A 21,506-nucleotide genomic window follows, 5' to 3' on the forward strand; every position below is an offset into this window, starting at 1 on the left:
AGGCCATGGCCAGAGCCAGCCATGGCGGTCTGTCAGGACCCGAGCTCCCTCTGCCCCCTGGTCTCTTTGTCCTCCGCTCTCTCTGTGCCTTCTCTGCTATGCCGGTGCCCTTAGGAGAACTCCCCTGGCATCTTTGTCCCCAGCTGGGTCCTGCTGTGGTCTGTCCTGGGCCTGGTAGGAAACAGCTTGGCCCTCTTTCTCTGGACCCACAGGGCAGCCTTCCTGGTAAGCCTGGCCCTTGACTTTCTCCTGAGCATCAACCCGCCCACCACATGCTCCAACCACTCCTTCCCCCATGAGATCTAGCTAGTGGCTTGGGGCCACTGCCCACAAAGCCAACTCACTGTGCAATCCAACAGCCACACAGGCAGCCCGTGGCCGTCATGGGGCCCCCACGTGCTAGGCCAGGCCTTGGGGGGCGGGGTGGCTCTGGGGCATACCCTGCTCCTGACCACCTAGTCCGACCACTCGTGCCTCAGTGACAGGCTGGGCAAGAGCTCCTGGGCCTCTCCCCGGCACCAGGCTGTATGCGCTGTGGTGCTCCCTGCTGCTGACACTCCTCCTTAACCATCGTGAGCATAGGTCCTGGGGGGCAGGGCTGGCCGTGCCGGGAGCTGCCTGCACCATCTGCTTCTTGCCTGGCATCAGCTGTAGCGCGGCTGCCAGGGTCCCTGCCACACCTCACACATCCTCCTGCCACTCCTCACGGGCCCCTGGCTTCTGCCTACCTCAGCGGCATCCTGCAAGGCTGAGCGGGCTCCTAGCAGCCGTGTGCAGTGTCGGGGGGCCTTGCAGAAGGCAGATGACGTGGGGCAGCAGCAGGCGAGGTCTGCCCCCCAAAGAGGGCTCCTTCCCCAGGCAGAGGCTCTGCTGCAGGGAAGCAGACTGCGGGCTCTGGGGCCAGGCCGAGGCAGGGAGAGAAACCACTCAAGCCTTAGAGTGCCTGAGGGACAGTGCGGAGTGCAGGAAAGCGCAGGGGGCTGGGCTGAGGCCGGCAGGGCGCTGTGGGCATACAGCTGGGGCGGGGCGGGGCAGGGCCAGAGCACAAAGGCTGTACAAACCAGACAGCTACATTGGCTAGGACCTCAGCTTTATCCGGTTAGCACCAGTGCACTTCCTTTTGAAAATGTCTCACCTGTCCTCAGGGAAAATCAAACGAATGTCTTTGGGCTCAACCCTGAAGGTCAGAGGGAGCCCCAGGAAGAGTCGTCGGCCACGGGAAACTGGGACCGCGAGGGGAAGGCATCCAGCAGCCTCTTCCTGCGGGGACTGTCCTTTCCCAGGGCTTCCGAAGTCCTGGGTGTCTCTGAAGATGGAACGGCTTTCCTGGGAGGGTCTGGGGTCACAAGAACTGAGGCCTAGGGCACAGGGCCCGATGATGGGGATTAAACACCTTCCTCCCAGTTCCCTTTGGCATTGTAATCCACCTGCTCCATATCATGGACAGGGGTGCGTGGGGCACAAGCCCAGGAGTGTCCCCACAGCCCAGAGGGAGGCATGTTGGGGTGGCAGGAAGCAGACCTAGGCCGTGGGTTGGATAGACATTGGCATCAGTCTCCCCGGTGTGTCCCCAGGCCACTGCCCTTTGCTGGAGACTCAGCGCCCATGGTCCCTCTCCCTCCTCTCACTGCTGGGAGCTCCCTGCACCACCACAGGGAGGAGACGGCCAAGCCTGGGCCAGGCCAACCTCAGCAGAGGGCCACCATTTCATCAGCAAAGGCCCGCAGGGGGCAAGGGCCGAGTCGCTCTTTTTCCTGGCGCAGCCCCAACTGCCCACGCACGTACTCACCTGGGCCAAAGCAGCTCATGGGCAGATGGCGCCCCACATGCCCTCTCCTCAGCCTCCTCTTCCCCACCACCGCCTCCAGCAGGTCCTCCCACCCCACCCCGCTCAGCGGCCGGCCTCAGCCCACCACCGCCTCCAGCAGGTCCTCCCACCCCACCCCACTCAGCGGCCGGCCTCAGCCCACCACAGCCTCCAGCAGGTCCTCCCACCCCACCCCGCTCAGCGGCCGGCCTCAGTCTCGCGGACCCGATAGAACCTAGGAGAAATGACCAGGCACTCCTCCAAGCCCCGTGGCCTGTATGAAGCCTGCATTCCTTTTCTCCCCTCCAGCAGCACCTGAAGAAGATGCTGGTCCTGGGGCTGGGGCACTCCTGGCCTGCCCTGGACCCTCCCTGGCCCCCCCAGCCTTCACAGAGCCTTCTCTGCAGGGGTCTGAGGGTTTCCTCATGAAGCAGGGCTTCTGGCTGCTTCCGCTCTGCCTGCATGAAGTAGGACTCCCTGGCCCTAACCTTGCCTGACTTGGGGGTTGGTTCTCCATCTGTGAAATGGGAACAGGGATCCCGGCCTGTGCCCACCTCCAGGGGCTGCAGACAGAAATAACTAGATGGCAGGGCATGAGTAAGGAAGGCAGGGGGAGGAGGAAGGAAAGTGTTAAGTGCAAGGTTTTCTCCAGATGGGAGAGTGGCCCCCTCAGAGCGTGAGGCAAGCTGCAGGCAGGCGGAGCAGAGACCCCCACTTCTTGCACTCCCCTGGGGCGGCTGCACGTGGCGAATGGCAGGCAGCACCTTCCATCGCTCCTTTCTTTTCCTGCCTTCTAACATAACCTACTGCTACCCAGGGGAGGGCCTCAGGCAGGGACTCAGAGCCATAGCAGCCACCCCAGCAAATACCAAGGTCTTTCGGGCAATAACGTACCCAGAGAGAGGAGAAGAGGGGTCGGGGGAGGAGCCAACTTCGCCGGGGGGGCGCCAGGGAGGCAATGCCTGCACGCTGGATCCTGGAGGATGAGCGAGGAAAGGCGAGAGGGGATCAGCATCCCTGGCGGTGGAGGAGGTGTGAGCAGGGCACAGAGCTTCAAGACTTGGGGCGCGGGAGGGGAGGAGGACACTGAGGCGTGACAGGAGGGAGGAGAAGACCTAGCACTGTCAAGAGACAGCCCGATCAGAACACAGACCCAGACGCAAGCCCAGGAGCTGGGGTCGGTCCTGCAGAGAACTGGGGCTGGAAGGGAAAGGCGAGCGCAGGAGGTTTCTAAGTGGAAGACGGTGATCAGTCGTGCGTTTCCATCAATTACTCTGGTAGCAGTGTGAGGAAGGGGGTGGGGGAGGCCACCTAAGCAGGCAGTGGTGTGCATTCCCAGCAAGGACGTGGAGAGAGAGGGGTGCCCAGGGCATGCAGGGTCAGCATGGAAATGCACAGCGGAGGGAGCAAGGGCAGCAGCCTTGTGGGCAACGGGCGGCGGTGACACAGTGGGGATGCAGGTGTGGGCAGGTTTGGAGGCGAGTCTCGGGGTGTGGAGGTCCGCCAGGTGAACACACGGAGGGGCCCTCTTAGGGCTACAGACAGGGTTTCAGGAGGGCTGAGGTTACGGGATGGGGTCTCCTGGTGAGAGAGTGACCAGGACCAGGACCCATCCTGAAGAGATCCCTGCAAGCAGGGGCCGCACAAGGCATTCTGGAGAAACCTTTAAGTGGCAAGAAAACGGGGTCTGCAGCAAGAAAAAATAGGCACGAGAGAAGCACAGCAATCTCTCTGCCCAAGCAGAGACGCCCTCTAAAAGGAACAGAAAAGCCATCTTTTATGAAGGGAAAAGCCAAAAATGAAATACCCAGACAGCCTGCGAAGTGTCTTGTGCAAGAACGTGGCTTTTTCAGACGTGTCTCCCAGTGGCATGCTGAAGAGAGCGGATCTGAAAAGCAAAGCGCCCGTCTGACACGGGCGGCTCAGGCCTCCTGGACGAATGCCCTGGAGCAATAATGCATCGTCCGCTACTGTTTTATTTTTAAAAAGCTTTTCAAGCAGCGATAGGTTGCCATTTGTATGAAGTTGAGTATGCAAAGCACGTTCTATTTTGCTCATGGATTCATACATATGCATTAAACATATCAAAGCACGCTCTGGATGATAAACATGAAATTAAAGGGAACGCTGTCTCCGGAGATGGAGGGCGGCGTGCGGGTGACCACAACTTCGGCTGAAGTGATCTGTGTGGGAAAACCTGCAAAGGGAAGCACGCGTGGCACCTGAGTCTCACGCCGCTGCCCTGAGCAGAATTGAGGGGACCCGTGCAACACAGGAAGAGAACACCGGGACCGCGACCCCAAACACTCGAGAGGCTCAAGCAGGGGTCCAGGACAGGGTGGGATCTGGCAATTGCAGGATCATTAGCAACACTGCGGACCGCGAGCTCAGTGAGTGGGTGGGGCGGGAGCATCGTGGGAGCCAAAGTGGACAGTAATGGGCGAGGAACCGATGAGGCTGGAAGCAGTGGAGACAATGCTTCCCTCTTTCAACAAAGCTGCCCGGAAAGGGTGATGAGACAGTAGCTAAGGAGGTGTGGCTGGGCGGGGGTGCCACGCCTCTGCTATCTTGTGGCCAGCATGGGGAGAGTTAAAGATAGCAGAAGGAGGGTCAGACGAATACGATAGAGGGGACAGAAAATGATGATGGAACAAACATTCTGCCTATGCCAGTGCCTGCTTTAAGCATTACACACATGTGACTTCTTTAACCCTATGAGACAGATATTTTTTATCCCATTTTAAAGATGGAAACACTAAGGCACAGCAAAGTTGAGTAACTTGCCCAAGGTCACACAACTAATAAGTGGCAGCCTGGCCTGAGCCAGGACACTCCACTATGGGGTCCTTAAGGGGAGACAGGGAGCCACAAGTCATCATCCCATCATGGCCTTGGCACAGTGAAACATGCAGTCTAGTGGCGAAGCCTGGAGCTGGGCCACAGCAGCCCCACTCAGGGCACCATCCCAAGGACCCCGACACACGTCCCGACCACCAGGCCTGGGCCACCGCCCACAGCAGTGTCTTCAGGGAGCTGGTCATGGGAGAGGTCTGCCAGGTGCTCCTCACACCTCCAGGCCTCGGTCACCACCGGGGTGCCTTTCTGAATTCCCCGCGGCCTGGGGATGTGGCTCACAAGATGGCAGAAGACGCAGATCCTCGAAAAGGCCACTGAGCCCAGGCCTCTCACCTCCCTAGGCCCCTTGCACCTGCTACAAGGCCCACCTGGGGCCCAGGCCTGGGGGTGTGCACATGGGGTGTTACAGCTGAGCCACCGTCCCTGGCAAGGACGGAATAAAACCAGGCATCATTTCCAGGAATTTATTGGACACACGATACAAACCGACGCGTGGATGGCGTGCCCTTGCCATCGTGCCGGGAAAGGACTGGCTCTGGGGATGCTTGTGAGCACAGAGGCATGCTGGGGTGTGATCGCTGGCAGATGCACTGCAGAGGGGCAGGAAGGGGGCAGGGCAACACTGGGACCCGGAGGTGGGGCTGCTGAGGAAATCCCCCAAGGGAAAACAGGAGCAACAAAGGCTTCCCCGCCCTCCCAGAGCAAACCTCCTCCCTAGGCAGACGGAGCCCGTAACACCCCAGGGCAGCCCTCTCCAGCCAAGTCCCCCCCCAGCACACAAGCAGACCAGGGCCTCATACCGGCTCCTCACCCACCCTCGTCCTATCCAGCTCTGCTCTGTGTGGAGGGGCCACGCCTGCAGGTTGTCCGTCCCAGGCTCCTAGAGCACCTGGCTTCCACCTGGGTCTAGCTATCACGAGGCACCTGTAGAAACCTGCCCGGCCAGCCAGAGGAGTCAGGCCATTTCTCTTCACTCTTGGCCTGGGGGATGTCTCTGGCGGACTGCATCTCCCTGAGGCTCCAGCTCCCACTAGATGTGGCCTCCGTGGTCCCCTGGCCTGCCCAATGGCCATGGCCTCTGGTGACAGCCTCCCTGCTTTTACTCCCAGTCTCTGGCTCGCCCCTCACTCCCGGCTCTTCTTGTTTCTAAGTTAAATCTCTGGATTAAAACCCGTGGTTGTTTTGTTTACTTGAGAGGCAGAGAGAGATCTCCCATCTGCTGGTTCTCTCCCCAGACACTCACAGCAGCCATGGGTGCCGAAACTGGGAGCCAGGAAGCAGGGTGGGTCTCCACGTGGGTGGCAGGAGCCCAGTCACTTGGGCCATCACAGCTACCTCTCTGGGTGTGCGCTGGCAGGAAGCTGGGGTCAGGAGCCAGGGCTCAGTCCTGAACCCAGGTACTCAGATGTGGGCTGCGGGCATCTTAACCAGCCTCTTACTCACTAGGCCAAATGCCTGCCCTGAAACCTTGCTGTCTCAAGTACTTGGAGTGGTTTCTGCTTTCCTAATCGGGCTCTGAGCCACAGCAGTCAGGTTGTGGACACGGTGGCACTGTGAGAGGCGTGCCGAGAAGTTCCAGCAACACCTCCTCCCCATCCTCCTTTCTTGCACACACTTAGGAAACCGGGGTGAGCAGCACTGGCAAGGGGAGAGGAGATGCCTTGCAGAGCGCAGCTCCACAGCTCGTCTCCATGGGCTGTGCACGGTCTTGGCATGGCCACCACATGCTCCCTGAAAAGTGTGGCCCCAGAAGGGGGCACCCTAGAGGCCCCCTGCAGGACAGCCACTGAACAACCGACCTTCCAGAGGTGAGCCGAGAGCACAGAATCCCAGCAGCGTCTGTGTGAGGAGAAGAGGCTGCAGAGCCAGGCGGGCGCACTGACCAGGGCAAGGAAGAGCCTCCCTGGTACAAGCAGCTCCAAATGAGCTGTGCTTTGTCCAAAGCTTAACGTGGCCTGGGGAGAGCATGTCTCCCACCAGGTGGAGAGGGTGGGGCTGGCGGCAGAGTCATGGGCAGCTCGCTGTCCTAGGAGCCATTTAGGACGGGTCAGGAAAGGGATGAGAAATGGTGAGGGAATCACTTCCCCTCCACGTCTGTGAGTGACAGTCAGTCCAGGGCAGGGCTCAGACAGCTTTGCCGTGTCTTCTCCAGCAACGAAGCCACCGCATGGCTCACGACACACAGAGCTAGCTGCCTCCTCTCCCCAGGGCTTCACCGAAGGGGCCTCAGTGGGCCCCTGCCACCTCCACCCGTCTCACTTAGCATCCCGGACACAGGCCCCGCTGGTGGGCCTGAGCCAAGACCCAGTATAACTCCGTGGGCTGGCAGTGGCGGGAACATCCCCCGGGCACCCCCACAGAAGCCCAAGATGAGAACCAACTCCTCCTCAGAAGAGAAGCCAGGAGGACTGCCAGGCTGCAGACGGGCCAGGCAGCTGGGCCTGAGCTCCGCGCAGCGCATTCTCGGAGAGCAGCATTGTCTTTGCGATGGCTCCCTCTTCCCGGGGAGGTCTGTCTGCATTGAGCCTGCTGTCAGTGGCACCTCCTACCAGCCGGCCAGCTGCCTCCCGACTGCAGCCTCGAGACAGCTGAGCGGTCACACTCCATTGTCTTTCACGGTGCTGTGGTCCTGTGCCCTGCCACTGCCAGTGGAGGGCAGGGGAGAGGCCAGCCCCACGTCCGCTTGCTCGGCTAACCGGGTACTGAGCTCTTCCCAGCCCTGTGGCTGGGTGCCCAGAGCCGCACAGCAGCCAGCTGTGGTGCTATGGAGGGTGGGCGCCACAGGCAGATGGGCTGAGCACCAGCCAGGGGGGCAGGCAGCCTCCTGAGGGCAGGCACGCGCGCACACAGGAAGCACTGGGCCGGCGGATGGAAATCATGGTGCCGTCTGCCATGCTCACACCTGCTAACAGCCCCCAGGCCAGGAAGAGTCTCTCTAAGATACACCCCGGGTGATGTGTGACCACCACCGTAGGATCCACCTGGCCACAGATCCTCGTCAGCTGGTTTGGCTGTGAGGGAGCACACAGTACACAGGTGGCTCATCCCAGCAACACACAGGCTGGGCATACTTAACACCGGCTCTTGCTGGAGTTGCCTGGGACTGAGCAGAACCTGGAGAACATCAGCTCTCTCCAACGACACACGCGGGTGATGAGCAGAGTTTGCAGGCTTACCAGAAACGACCAGCTCACCTTCCGTCAGATCCTCAGGGAGTTCTGTGCCTCGGAGAGGTGGGAGTGGGAGGGGTCAAATATAGGCTATAGGGGAAAGAGGGGGATTTCCCCCATAAGAAAAGGAAAAGCCAAGTGACAGTAACAGCGAGGATAGGGAGACACCATCAACTGCATAAACACTGGCATGTTCTTAAGAAAAATCCATTAGAATGAAGCCAAGGCCCTCCTGTACGTAATTACAGAGCATGAAACAGAGCGGAGCTGACACATGCAGGGCCGTGGCTCCTGCTGCAGAGTGGAGGGGGCAGAAGGGGAGGGGCGGCTCCCCCACCCCCCTTCTCAGGCAGGTCCCGCTGTGGGACAGCAAGGTCTCTGAGAGGAAAGCGAGGTGCCCGGGACGCACACACGGAGACGCAGCCTGCAGCACGTGCTCCCACAGTTTCTTCCCCTGCCCCACTGAGTCTCCACGGGGCGCACGAGGAGGTCTCCCCTGAAAGGGACTGGGAATGGGGCTGCCTCCTTCCCAGGCATGGCTGTGGACATCAGCGGGGTGGTGTAGCGAGTCTTGGATTGCAGGATGAAACAGGGAGGCTCAGTCTGACACGCAGCATGTGAGTTCTGGAAAAGGGAAGAAAGAGTCAAGGTGAATGCGTCCTGAGCGCAGGGAGGGCGGGGGGCAGGGCGGGACGAGGGTGAGACGGGAACCAGCGCTCCCACCCACACGGCAACCTCCGGGGCAAGGAGGCCCAGCGTTCATTCAAACAAGCTCACGAGGCGGTTTAGAGCTGAACCAAAGGGAAAGTCTGAGGTGAAGAAAACAGACGACTGACGCTGAAGTCACGCAGAAGCTGGGTTTGGGACAGGCAGGGTCAGTGGCGTCGGGCAGGGTGCCACAGCATACTGCGCAGGGGACTCTCGTCTCTGACCCACGCGGAGGATTGGGAGACACTCCAGCCAGGAGCAGCTACTCATCGGAAGCCATCATCATTCATCGTTGTCATGGCCACGCACAGGCCACGAACACACTTTTCTCGTGGGAGAGGAGGGAACCTCAATGCCCATGCACTCATGTCACAGTGTCAGAAACTGTTCCTGTGCCGCCCACTTCCCCCAGAGCCTTCCACTCTGCTGTACCCAAGCTGGGCAGCGGGGCCCTCACAACAGAGGCGAGGAAACGAAGAACAGCAAGGCCTGCAAAACAGCTCACCACCCCTCGCAGCGCCAGCGGTTGTGAAGCCTTTCTCTTGGTTACTGGGAAACCAACGGGGGGCAGTGGGGAAGGCACAGATGCTCGGGCCTCCTCTCCCCTCATGCATGCCACTTTGCAGCCAAAACGGACGCAGGGCCGCTCACCTCCACAGCCTTGTAGCATCCCGAGGAAGGGCTGCAAGATGGAGCAGAGCTGTGCTTCACTTGGTGAGCCTTTCTAGAACAGGGAAGATACGTGTACACAGCCTGGTATTTGAGATGGGTTCACCAAATACGCATTGAATAAGACCCACGGAAGTTCAGTTCTGGAATCAGGCTAACCTTCGCTTCACTGAACTTCCTGTAGGTTACAAAACCGCCTCTCTCCATTTTCACTAGAACTTTGAGAGCATCAGAAAGGTTAGGAATTTGCTCAAGGTCACAGAGCAAATCAGTTGAGGAGTCGCGACTTGAACCCAGTTCTTGGTTCAAGTTTCTCCTACTAGGCCAAGTTGCCCACTCTCCATCCAGTGCCGTGTTCTGTGAACAGTCTAGTAAAACCATGCCATCCTCATCAGAGTTGAAATTAAAGGTTACACATTTGTCGGAATCTCTCAGAAGCCTCTCTCTTTCTCTCTCATTTGTTTGTCCAAAACCCCATGAGATTAAACCACCTGCTAGAAGAGCCACCTGCCACGTACCAGTTTATCAGGTCTCTGACTCACTGTGGTAAATTGTGCTATACTCACCTGCTCCAGTTTTAAGTGCAACCTTCTCCTAATAGCCCAGGATCTGGTATCCAAGCTCACACCAGCCTGCTCCATGCTCACCGTGGGCTGATGCTGGGATGTGTTCCCTCTCTGTGTTCCAGGCTGCAGCCTCCCAGGGTTGCCATCTGCCCTTCCTTGTAAGGCTATCATTGCACTTTCCCCTGTTCACAGCCTTCCCAGCCCCACACAGCCACATGCAGAGTCCCAGACACAGAGGCCTTCAGCACAGCTGCCCTGGCACAGGGGCCCAGGGCAAGGTCTACGCCAGTTCTCAGGTCTCTTCCTGAACCACCATGCAGCCCCAAATCAATTCCTTCCTTCTTTCTTTATTCTCAGATGCATTACTCCACACTTGTCACTTTTGTATATACTAATCCTGGTTCATAAGCACTTATTTTGTGGGTTTTTTTCAAAATTTTGCCTATTGGTTTAACCACTCCAAAGTGCTTGGCGTCCATGGACTTGCAGATTCTGCACCCTAAAGGACAGATGCCATGAAATAAACCCTTTATGGTTTCTGGCTGCTAACTCCTGAGTCAGTGTCTTCCCCATGTGAAAATCAGAGAAGAAACCACCACCATAATTTTAGAGGCTAGAAAGCAGGCAGATGAGTGGTGACAGAGCAGTCACTCAGAAAGCCAAGGGGAAAGCCAAGAACCCAGCTTGTCCAGAGAATCCTCAAGGGCTCAGGAAACACCACAGGTCCCCGTGGCGGCAGGGGAGGGAGGCTGGCAAGGTTTAGCCAAGGGCAATCTGGGAAGCAGCTGGGCCCCTAGAAGCTCCCCTAGTCCCATGACTGGGCAACCCTTGACCTCCCTCCAGTTTGGATATTTACTCTCCAATGAGAACAAACGGAGGGTCTCAGGCCTAGGAGATACCAGGCACCAAGCACAAGTGAGGGAGGAGCTAACAATTCCAAAACAGAGGTATCAAGTGAACATGTGTCTACTGTGAGTGCCCAGCCTTCTCCCATGGAGCTGCCAGAATCCAGGTAACCAAACCTTTACCCTATGGGCAAAGAGAAGGAAGACACTTCTCTGACCTAAAGACACCGGCATGTGGGGAACTCAGCAGCCAGTCCAACCTGCCCATCCTGTGAAGTGTACTACCAGTGTCACAAACACAAGCACAGAGCGTTCAGTGTGACTGTTAGTCTCCTAATCTTAAACAGCATTAGATAACAAAGGTCACCAGGGAAAAACCTCTAACACAAACAGTAGAGATCAAAACAAGGAAACGGAAGAATGCAAATTGGACAGTTGATGGAGAAGAAAACTTAAAAACCACAAGTCACTATCACTAGTATCCGTGGAGAAGAGATGTAGTATCCAAAGGTATAAACAGTATACTATTTTCTCTCTCTCTCTTTTTTTTTTTTAATTTATCTATTTATATGAAAGGCAGAGAGACAGAGACAGACAGACAGACAGACCTTCCATCTGCTGGTTGGTTTACTCCCTAAATGGCTGCAATGGCTAGGGCTGGGCCAGACTGAAGCCAGGAGCCTGGAACTCCATCCAGATCTGCCAAGTGGGTGGCAGAGCCCCAAGCACTCAACCATCTTCAGCTGCTTTCCCAGGCGTATTAGTGGGGAGCTGGAACAGAAGTGGAGCAGCCAGACTCAAACAGGCACTCATATGGGATGTCGGTGATGCAGGCGGCAGCTTAACTCACTGTGCCACAGCGCCATGTTATTTTCTCAATTGAGAGAAGCAAGGTGGGTGTGGGGGAGAAGCCCATACAAAGACTGGGGAGTTCTGCTTCCTATAATAATGAGTTAATTTATACTGACTAAACCCTTCAGCCAAAAACAGTGATAAATTCTGGATAAAGGGGCTGGTGCTGTGGCACAGCGGGTTAACGCCCTGCCCTGAAGCGCCAGCATCCCATATGGGGACCTGTTCGAGTCCCGGCTGCTCCACTTCTGCTCCAGCTCTCTGCTATGGCCTGGGAAAGCAGTAGAAGATGGCCCAAGAGCTTGGGCCCCTGCTCCCACATGGGAGACCCAGAAGAAGCTCCTGGCTCCTGGCTTCGGATCGGCGCAGCTCCAGCCGTTGCAGCCATCTGGAAAGTGAACCAGCAGATGGAAGACCTCTCTCTCTGTCTCTACCTCTCTCTGTAACTCTTCAAATAAATAAAATAAATCTTTAAAAAAAATTCTGGATAAAATATTTTTTTTTGACAGGCAGAGTGGACAGTGAGAGAGAGAGAGACAGAGAGAAAGGTCTTCCTTTTGCCATTGGTTCACCCTCCAATGGCCGCTGCGGCCAGCGCATTGTGCTGATCGGAAGCCAGGAGCCATGTGCTTATCCTGGTCTCCCATGCAGGTACAGGGCACAAGGACTTGGGCCATCCTCCACCGCACTCCTGGGCCATAGCAGAGAGCTGGCCTGGAAGAGGGGCAACTGGGACAGAATCCGGCGCCCCGAATGGGACTAGAACCCGGTGTGCTGGTGCCACAAGGCGGAGGATTAGCCTAGTGAGCCACGGCGCCGACCCTGGATAAAATATTAAAAGCAACTCTTTGATGGTACTGGAGAGCAACCAAAACCAGGCAAAAACCAGAGGCGCTGTGATCCTAGAAAAAAGTGAGCCAAGGCGAGGGCTACTCTCTCCTGGCTTTCCCTGCGGGCGCTTCCCTCCCTCAGAGGGAACGTTACCCGTTCACTTGCTAGCTCTGCAGAACAGAGCTCAGGCAGGAAAGGTGAGGCTGCCAGCCCAGGTGGGAAGCTACATGCACACTCGCCTCAGATCACTGGCTGACTCGTGCATCATGCTAGTACAGGATGATCCCCAAGGAGCCCAGAGGGAAACACCAGCTATGAGGCTGGGAGAGATGAGCAGCAGCTTTAGCCACTGTCCAGTGCTGGGAAGACAGAGTCTGGAGTTCAAGTTCTGCCAAGATCTGGTCTTTCCAAGATACCCCATGAGACTAAGGGCAAAACTCAGAAAGCTGAGTCTTAATAAAGCTTTAAATCAAGCCTCCACAGAATCAGTGATCCGCCTTCTAGAACAAAAGACTCTGAAGAAGAAGATGACAGAATACAGAGAGAGTCTCTACAACTTACCAGCCATGGGACCATTAAAGAATTATTAGACACATGAAGCAGGAAAATGTAACCCATAATCCAAAGAAAAACATGGATGACTGAGATGTTAGAATTAGCTAAACCACTGCCTGCAGTGTCAGTTCAATTACTGGCTGCTTTGCTCCTACAGCTATCTGCTCATGTCCCTAGGAAAGCAATAGAACATGGCCCAAGTGCTCCTGGCTCCTGGCTTCAGCCTGCCCCAGCCCTGGCTGTTGCACCCATTTCAGGAGTGAACCAGCAACTGGAAGATCTCTCTCTTCTCTCCCTCTCTCTCTGTAACTCTGATTTTCAAATAAATAAATAAATCTTTAAAAAATTAGCAATTATAGATCTCAAATATTACCATAAATATGCTGAAGAATCTATAAAAAGGATGGATATAACAGGTGATAAGACAATGTATTTTAGAAGTATAAAAGAACTAAATAGAAATGTGAAAACTGAAAAATTCAGAATCTGAAATGAAAAAATTTTCATGAGATTAACCACAGATTTGATCCTGTAGAATAATCAGTGACCTTAAAGACAAAAATCTAAAAAATTATTCAAATGCATAGAGTACATACTGTATGACTCCATTTATACAAAATTCTAGAAAATATTAACAAATCTCTGGTGACAAAAACACATCAGTAGTGCCCTGGGGCTGAGGTAAGGGAGATGGGGAAGGGAAGGAAAGATTAGTATAAAAGGGCGTGAGAAAGCTTTTGGAGGTGACTGCTGCAAAGGTTCCCTGTGTATACATAGGTTAAAACTTACCAAATATTGCATTTTAAGTATATGCAGTTTACTAAATGAAAATTATGCCACACTACAGCTGTTTTAAAAAGCAGTGGTAATGGAAACTATCTTTCTAGGGCTTTAAAAATCTGTGCTAGGAAAACATGTGTGGGCTTTATAGATGCCACAAGAGTCATTCTATTTCAAGCTTAATACAACTAGAAAAAATTTCATTAAGAAAAACAAAAACAAAGAAAACTGATGTGGCAATATTAATATTAAACAAAATAAACTTCAAGGCAAGGAGTAATAACAGATAAAAAGCATCATTTCACAGTGATTAAAACGTCAAAAAGACATAAAAATCTTACATCTCCAACAACAAGAAGTTAACTAAAAATTAGCAGAGATGGGGGCCATGCTGTGGCATAGCTTGTAAAGCCGCCGTGCTACAGTGCCAGCATCCCATATGCGTGCCGGTTTGAGTCCCAGCTGCTCCTCTTCCAATCTAGCTCTCTGCTATGGCCTGGGAAAGCAGCAGAAGATGACCAAGTCCTTGGGCCCCTGCACCTGTGTGGGAGACCCAGAAGAAGCACCTGGCTTCTGGCTTCCGATTGGCCCACCTCCAGCCATTGCAGCCATTTGGGGAATGAACCAGCAGATGGAAGACCTCTCCTTCTCTCTCTCCCTCCCCTCTCTCCCTCTCTGTCTTCCTCCACCACCACCTTCCTCCTTCCTTTGCCCCCCCTCCTGCCTCTGCCTCTCTGTAACTCTGCCTTTCAAATAAGTAAATAAATCTTTTAAAAAAATACCACCACTAACAAAGAAAATAACTTCAATCTATATTTTGCACCATAAAAGAAAAAAAAAAAAAAGAGGCCAGCAACATAGCGCAGTAGGTTAATCCTCTGCCTGCAGTGCCAGCATCCCATATGGACGCCGGTTCGAGTCCTGGCTGTTCCGTTCCTTTCCTGATCCAGTTCTCTGCTGTGGCCTGGGAAAGCAGCAGAAGATGGCTCAAGTGCTTGGGCCCCTGCACCCTTGTGGGAGACAGGAAAAGGCACCTGGCTCCTGGCTTTGGATCGGCACAGCTCTGGCGGTTGCAGCCATTTGGGGAGTGAACCAATGGAAAGAAGACCTTTCTCTCTGTCTTTCCTTCTCACTGTCTGTGACTCTGCCTCTCAAATAAATAAATAAAATCTTTGGAAAAAAAAAAAATCCCGAGTCTCCTTTAAAAAACACACACACACACAATAAAAAAAAATTAGCAGTCAAATCTGGTTGGAATGTGAAGTTGAGAACGCCTTCCAGATTCTAGTAAAAAGGCACAAAGATGAAAACTGGAGAGGAACAAGCAGATCAGAAGGTCAGTCCAGGAGGCCCACTATCCAAAAACCCTGCCTGTCTTATCTGCTGAATGTCGAGTCCCAGGTCTCCCCTTTTTCCCAAGACTTGCTCTGGGTCTTCCTCTGGGTCTTGCTCACTGCCTGCCCCCAAGGCACTCACTCAGTGAAGTTGCTGCCATCAGAACAGCAGGAAAGGGTCTCCTCAGATATCTCCATCTCACATGCCTACCACTGAGTTTGCACCTAAATTTTACATTAATCACTTTTTTATTCATTCATACATAAACTGTTGCTGATAAAAATAAATATCTGGTTGAGGGAGGAAAATGCATTGATTATAACCCAGGTGTTTTCTGAGCATAAGGAGTTCTCAGTCATTTGCAAGGGAAAACTGGGAACAGGGGAAGAAAATAACAATGAGCTAGGTTGGGAAGCTTAAAATGAGCCCAGGGGTGTTTCCAAACCAACTGTGTGACTGACAAACATCCATCTCCATTGTCCCAGGCTTCCTCAGAAGGCTTCTCCACACTCCCACACAGGTGCCAGGGACTGCTCAGGAGGCTGCCTAAGTCAACTGGCATCTGGGGCTGGTCTTTACTCTCCCAGGGGATCAAGATCCGGATCTGTGTGCTCTCTCGCGCTCTCTCTCCCTCTCTCTCTCTCTCTTAAAAGATGAGACAGAAAAATACAGAGACAGAGAGCTTGATAATCTTCCATCTGCTGGTTCACTCAAATACCCACAACAGCAGGGGCTGGGCTGCGATGAAGTCAGGAGCCAGGAACTCCATCCAGGTCTCACACATGGACAGCAGGGACCCAGCTACTTGAGCCCCAGGGTGCACTTTACCAGGAAGCTGAATGGGAGGCGGAGTTAGGACTTGAACCTAAGCACTCTCATAAGCAATGTGGGCCTTCCACCTGGTGCCGAAGCCTCAAGCCCGAAAGCCTGCCCCGCTGTCCTTACCCTTCTGATGGATGGGTCGGACCTCTTCAACCCTCTTTCCAGGGACTTGCTCCCCTTTCTCTTCTGTCTTCTACCCTTTCCTTTCTCAAACATCTTTTTCTGACAAAACTTGAGACCCAGCTCTCAACTCAAGAGTTTCACTTTCCTTCTCAGAGGCCTCCCTGAGATGGGGGAACACAGGGACAGGTTGCTTAAAAAGGTTTGCCGTGGGCCGGAGTTGTGACATAATGGATTAAGCTGCCACCTGCAATGCCGGTATCCAATGCGGGCACAGGTTCAAGACCTGGCTGCTCTCCTTCCGGTCCAACTCCCTGCTAATGTCCCTGGGAAAGCAGTTGAGGGTGGCCCAAGTGCTTGAGCACCTGCCACCCATGTGGGCAACTGATAAAGCTCCTGGCTCCTGGCTTGGGCTTGGCCCAGCCATGGCTGTTGCAGCCGTTTGTGGAGTAAACCAGCTGATGGAAGATATCTCTCTCTCTCTCTCTTTCCCTCTCTTTCTATAATGCTTTCAAATAAATAATATAAATCTTAAAGGAAAAAAAACAAAGGTTTCCCATAATGTCTCCTGCAGGTAAGCACAGACTCATATTCAGGAGGCCAGGGCTGGTCCTCACAGCTGAGGGCCTCTGAGTAACCACCATGGACAATGAAGACTTTTCCAGGCCCTCCACACTGCTGAGAGGCCTCAAGTCTAGATCTTGGAGGGACTCATATATAAGACACAAGTACTTCTTAGGAGAAACTGATACTAGGAGCGGTCCTGGGGTGGCCTATTTGGCATCCTTCCAGAATATTCCAAAACACCAAGTTGTAGACAATTCATGCTGAATATACATGGGTCTGTCTTCCTCTATAGTCCCTACCCATGTGGCTTCACAGGCTGAGGGATACCAAGTGCCCTCTGACAATGCTTTGATAGTTCTGAGACCCTCTCAATATGTTAGGTATTCTGCTATAACACTTCATATTCAGTAAGCCCAGGGGTCATAATGGTCCCTTATGGAATAATTTTCTAAAAATCTCAAAAGTTTTAAAAATGTATTTACCCAGATCATGACATTACAAGTTGAGATAAGGAGACTGGAGGTGAGTCTAAGGACACCTGATTATACTGTTCCAGAAACAATGTTTTAGAAGATTCAAAAGAACTACAGTTTTTGGAAAGGACATAAAATTTCTGACAGAAGGCAGCCTGGGTCTAAGCATGCCTAAGAGTGCCATCAGCTGTCCTTGTCAGTCTATTTTCATTGGAATTTGTAAAGACAGCAGGTGCATTCCCTTACTCCCCTGCTTGCTTGCTGGAACAATGGCCCTCACCACCTCCCATTTCCCATGGTAGGAACTACTGTGTCACCAATTTCAAAAACACATCATCAAAACACCACTCGCCATGCCATAACACTGCACCTGCAGGAGCATCCACATAGGAGACTCTCTTGATGGGAGAGCCAGAAAGATGACATTACTCAATGCAGAAAATAAATTTAAAAAAAAATTGAACCAAAAAACTAGATCTCCAGTGTACTCAAATGCCCCAGGGGAAATAATCCAGAAGAGACCAGATTAGAGTTTATTGTACAGTTCATCACTTTCCCCAGCTCACATGTCCTGGTTCTGCCCCACTGAAAACACCCCACTTCTCAGTCTGTTGCCTTGGTTTCCCCGGCACACAGGGTCTTGTTTCAGTAAAAGAGCTGCACCATCTTGCAAAGAGGCTCCCTTGGCCTGTATCCTTCCACAAGCAGAAGTTTCTCTCAAGGTCCCCATGGGGTAAAGACTGAGACACAGTAGGCCCTCGCCTGTACCTGTGCGGCAGAATGAAGATTTCCCAACTGACCCAACCTCAGCAATTGACAGTGGGGGAGGAACCAAGGGAGCCTTCTTGGGAGGTCGGGATTCCACGAGAGGCCTGTACAGTCCACCTGTCCCTCTCCTTTCCAGACTTCTAATTTAGCCTTCACTCTGAAAAATACTCTGCTATCTCAAGGTCATGGTGTCCTATCCCCTCTGCCTTAGGGTCTCTAGTTACAGGAGCCTATAGAGGCTGAGCAGGCCCTCCCTAGAAATCTAATTTCCTGTCTTTACTGCTCCTCAAAATATCCTAAATAAGGACAGTTTCTCTATATTTAAGCCGGGCCTTTCTGATGTACAAATACATACTGGAACACCCCTGTTTACCTTCAAGAAAATTGTGGGTCAGCTTTTGAGAATCAGCTTTTGAGAATTAGGTAAGATATAAATAGTTATAAGAAAAGTATTGACAGCTTCTTTATAAACAATTCACACATGAATAGAAAAAAAATTGGTTGGTATCTTAGTAATTTTCCATATAAAACTTAACAGCAGCTACTCTTTTAAGATGGAGGTAGAATCTTAACACTTAACGAATACCTAGTATCTACGTTCAGAATAGTACAGGATTTGACTCAAACATGTCTCAGTTTCAGGTGAGCCTGTGAATTTTCTTCTTTCTTTTCCCCTCCTCTTAATGCTAGCTCTCAGGCCCCACCTGCCAGAAGGAGGAGGGGTCTGATAGAGGGAACAGAAGTAGGAAATGGGGGTGCAGGGCTCTATGCAACAATGATGGGGACCAGCACTGTGGCACAGGAGGTTAAGTTGCCACCTGCAAAGCCAGCATCCCATGTTGCAGCTGCTGGTTCCAGTCCTGGCTGCTCTGCTTTGGATGCAGCTCTCTGCTAATGCACCTGGGAAAGCAGTGGAAGATGACCAAGTGCCTGGGCCCCTGACACCCATGTAAGAGACCTGGATGGAGCTCCTGGCTTTGGCCTGGATCAGCCCTGACCATTGGGGCCATTTGGGGAGTGAATGAGCAAACAGAAGATGGATCTCTCTCTGCTTTTAAAATAAATAAATATTTTTTAAAAAATTAAAAAAAAAAGATGGCTTACATTTTACAGTACAAGAAAAGAAAAACACCCACTATGTTTCTTTAAAAATTTGCAAACACACATCCATCTCCCACACCCAGAGACTGTAAATGTCACATGTGCTGCATTCCACACACAAGACAGGGCCTTACTCATCCAGCCAGGAAAAACACTAGATTTGGACTGTAAGGCCCATCTCTGCTACTTGTTATCAGTGTGTCTTTCGTAAATTCCTTAACCTTTCTGAGATTTGACTTTCTTCTTTACAAAAATGCAGGTTATAACACCCTCACAAAGGGTTTGGAAGACCAAGTGACACAAAATACATGAAAAATGTTAATCACTAGAAAAACTCTGTTAGGCCAACATAATCTGCACTTTGTGGATTTACAGAGGAGAAAACGGGTGCAAAGAAACCCAGGCACTCATCTATGCTCACACAAGAGGTAATCAGGAAAGTCAGCAGCAATTAATCACACCCAACTCTGAACATTTAGGTGTTCTCCCCTCGCCCCTTTCCTGCTTCATGGCTTAGATAAATCTCGTCTTCCCACTGTCCTATTAGGGTTCTCAGACATGGAAAGTTTTCTAGTAATGACTCTTCTACCCCTACTAACCTCAATGCCTTCCCTACTCATGGCAACATGGAGTCAACCAAGTGGGTCAAACATGGAAGACACTTGTTTGCTGGCAGCAACAATGTCAGATATCTATAAGTCAGAAATGGGGGGGGGGGGGTCGGCACTGTGGCGTAGCGGGTAAAGCCACCGCCTGCAGTGCCAGCATCCCATGTGGGCACTGGCTCAAGTCCCGGCTGCTCCACTTCCAATCCAGCTCTCTACAATGGCCTGGGAAAGCAGTAGAAGATGGCCCAAGTCCTTGGGCCCTTGCACCTGCATGGGAGACCCAGAAAAAGCTGGCTCCTGGCTTCAGATTGGCGCAGCTCCAGCTGTTGTGGCTAACTGGGGAGTGAACCATCAGATGGAAGACCTCTCTCTGACTCTCTGCCTCTACTCTCTCTGTGTAACTCTGACTTTCAAATAAATAAATCAATCTTTAAAAAAAAAAAAAAAAGAAATGGAGGGGGCTCAGTGCTGTGGAGTAGTGGGTGAAGCCCATTTGGGTGCCAGTTTAAATTCCAGCTGCTCCACTTCCAATCCCACTCCCTGCTAATGCACCTGGGAAAGCAGTGGAAGATGGCCCAAGTACTTGGGACCCTGAGCCCATGTGGGAGATCTGGAAGAAGCTCCTGGCTCTTGGCTTCAGCCTGGCCCAGCCCTGACCATTGCAGCCATTTGTGGAGAGAACTGGCAGATGGAAGACATTCTCTCTCTCTCCTCTCCCCTCTTTCTTTCTCTCTGTGTCTCTGCCTCTTTGTAACTCTGTGTTTCAAAAAAGTAAATAAATCTTTAAAAAAAAAAAAAAAGGAAGAAAAGAAATGGAGGCAGGATTTGGAAACCACCAATGGCAGCACATGGCACACAGCTGGACCAACAGCTTAAGAGGAAAGACTGAAGGGTAGGGAGATTGATAAGGCACTGTGTCTTAATGTTGGTCTATAAGTTTGAAACTTCATTCTTCCTAATGATACAGTATGAACAGGCAGGCAGAAAGTTAGGCCTACGTGGGCTGGAATCATTGTAGCCCTGCAATATAGTATCTTAACCTGTCAGTCAAAAGAGACCACTTTCCCAGGATGTACCTGTATCTCATCCAGGAGACATCATGATGACTACCTGGATATTAAACTCCTCATGAAGGTGCCATTAAGATTCCCAGATGGCTTCACACAGGCTAAAAGAGGCTGAAAATGAGGGAGAGCCCTCTTTTCACTCCTGACTACAACTGGGGGTGCTACTTAGGCTTTTTCCTCTGACTCTCTCTTTTTTTGGGCAACCCTCCAGCCCACTCATGAACAGTATTTCTCCGTGAGGGGCAACCTACACTTATGAATGAATGTATATTTATTCTCTCACTTTTAAATAAATCCTGTTCTCAGTTTTGTAGTATGTATGGATGACTTCCCTTTGAATTCTTATCTTTTTGTGAGGCAAGAACCCAGATTCCAAATTAAGGCACTAAGGCCCACATCACTGCCATTCCTGATTCCCCGCACTTGGGCTTCTTGTGTGTGCAGATTTCACGCTGACTCTCAGAGTTGAAGTTCCCTTATGGTGGTCACAGAATCCGTGTGTTGCCCTAGACCATGCAGTTTGCTTAACAGAGCACACAGCATGCAGATTCCCTGTCAGGGCAAGGCTTTCTCCTGAGTTTGAGTCTACCTGTTTCAACATATAATGCTATTAACTACCTCATGAAAACTCACCACTACCAAACATTTTTTTCAGTACTTTGAGTTTATCTTGATTCTATATCACAAGAAATTAAGAAACAGACCCATTATCCCAAGGATAAGATTCATTAGGAACATAAAAACTTTCTCAAATGAGTGTTTCTGTTACATTTTGGTTTCACAGCTCCACACCTGACCATCCTGATTCCTGATGCTGGGGCTGGGCCTCTGAACACTCATTTCTTGTTTGCTGTCCTGTTCTTACCATGCCAGTAGGGGGTGCTAGATAGAGCCTGCAAGGCTGGAGGAGGGAGGAGGGACCTGCTTCTTCCTTACCTGTTGTGTGGCCCCAAGCAGCTGCAGCAGTTTGTCCCAGACTTAGTGTCATCATACCTCCTGAGAGATG

General features: G+C 52.3%; 1 protein-coding gene across 11 annotated transcripts in view; it reads right to left on the reverse strand.

The window, feature by feature from the left end:
- Positions 1 to 8,003: 8,003 nt before the first annotated feature.
- MTA3 (metastasis associated 1 family member 3) overlaps positions 8,004 to 21,506 on the reverse strand; it is a 218,359-nt gene continuing 204,856 nt past the window's right edge. For 5 of the 11 annotated variants that reach the window (XM_070069204.1, XM_070069199.1, XM_070069198.1 and 2 more), the window contains exons 17-18: positions 9,193 to 9,223; positions 8,004 to 8,457 (exon numbers count right to left, since the gene is read on the reverse strand). In XM_070069204.1, coding sequence (XP_069925305.1) covers positions 8,382 to 8,457; positions 9,193 to 9,223 — 107 coding nt within the window. In that variant the 3' untranslated portion in view covers positions 8,004 to 8,381. Of the gene's footprint in view, positions 8,458 to 9,192; positions 9,266 to 21,506 lie in introns of all 11 variants that reach the window. The other 6 variants (XR_011386670.1, XR_011386669.1, XM_070069201.1 and 3 more) reach the window with 3 other exon arrangements.

This window comes from Oryctolagus cuniculus, chromosome 2, assembly GCF_964237555.1.
Source record: "Oryctolagus cuniculus chromosome 2, mOryCun1.1, whole genome shotgun sequence".
NCBI lineage: Eukaryota > Metazoa > Chordata > Mammalia > Lagomorpha > Leporidae > Oryctolagus > Oryctolagus cuniculus.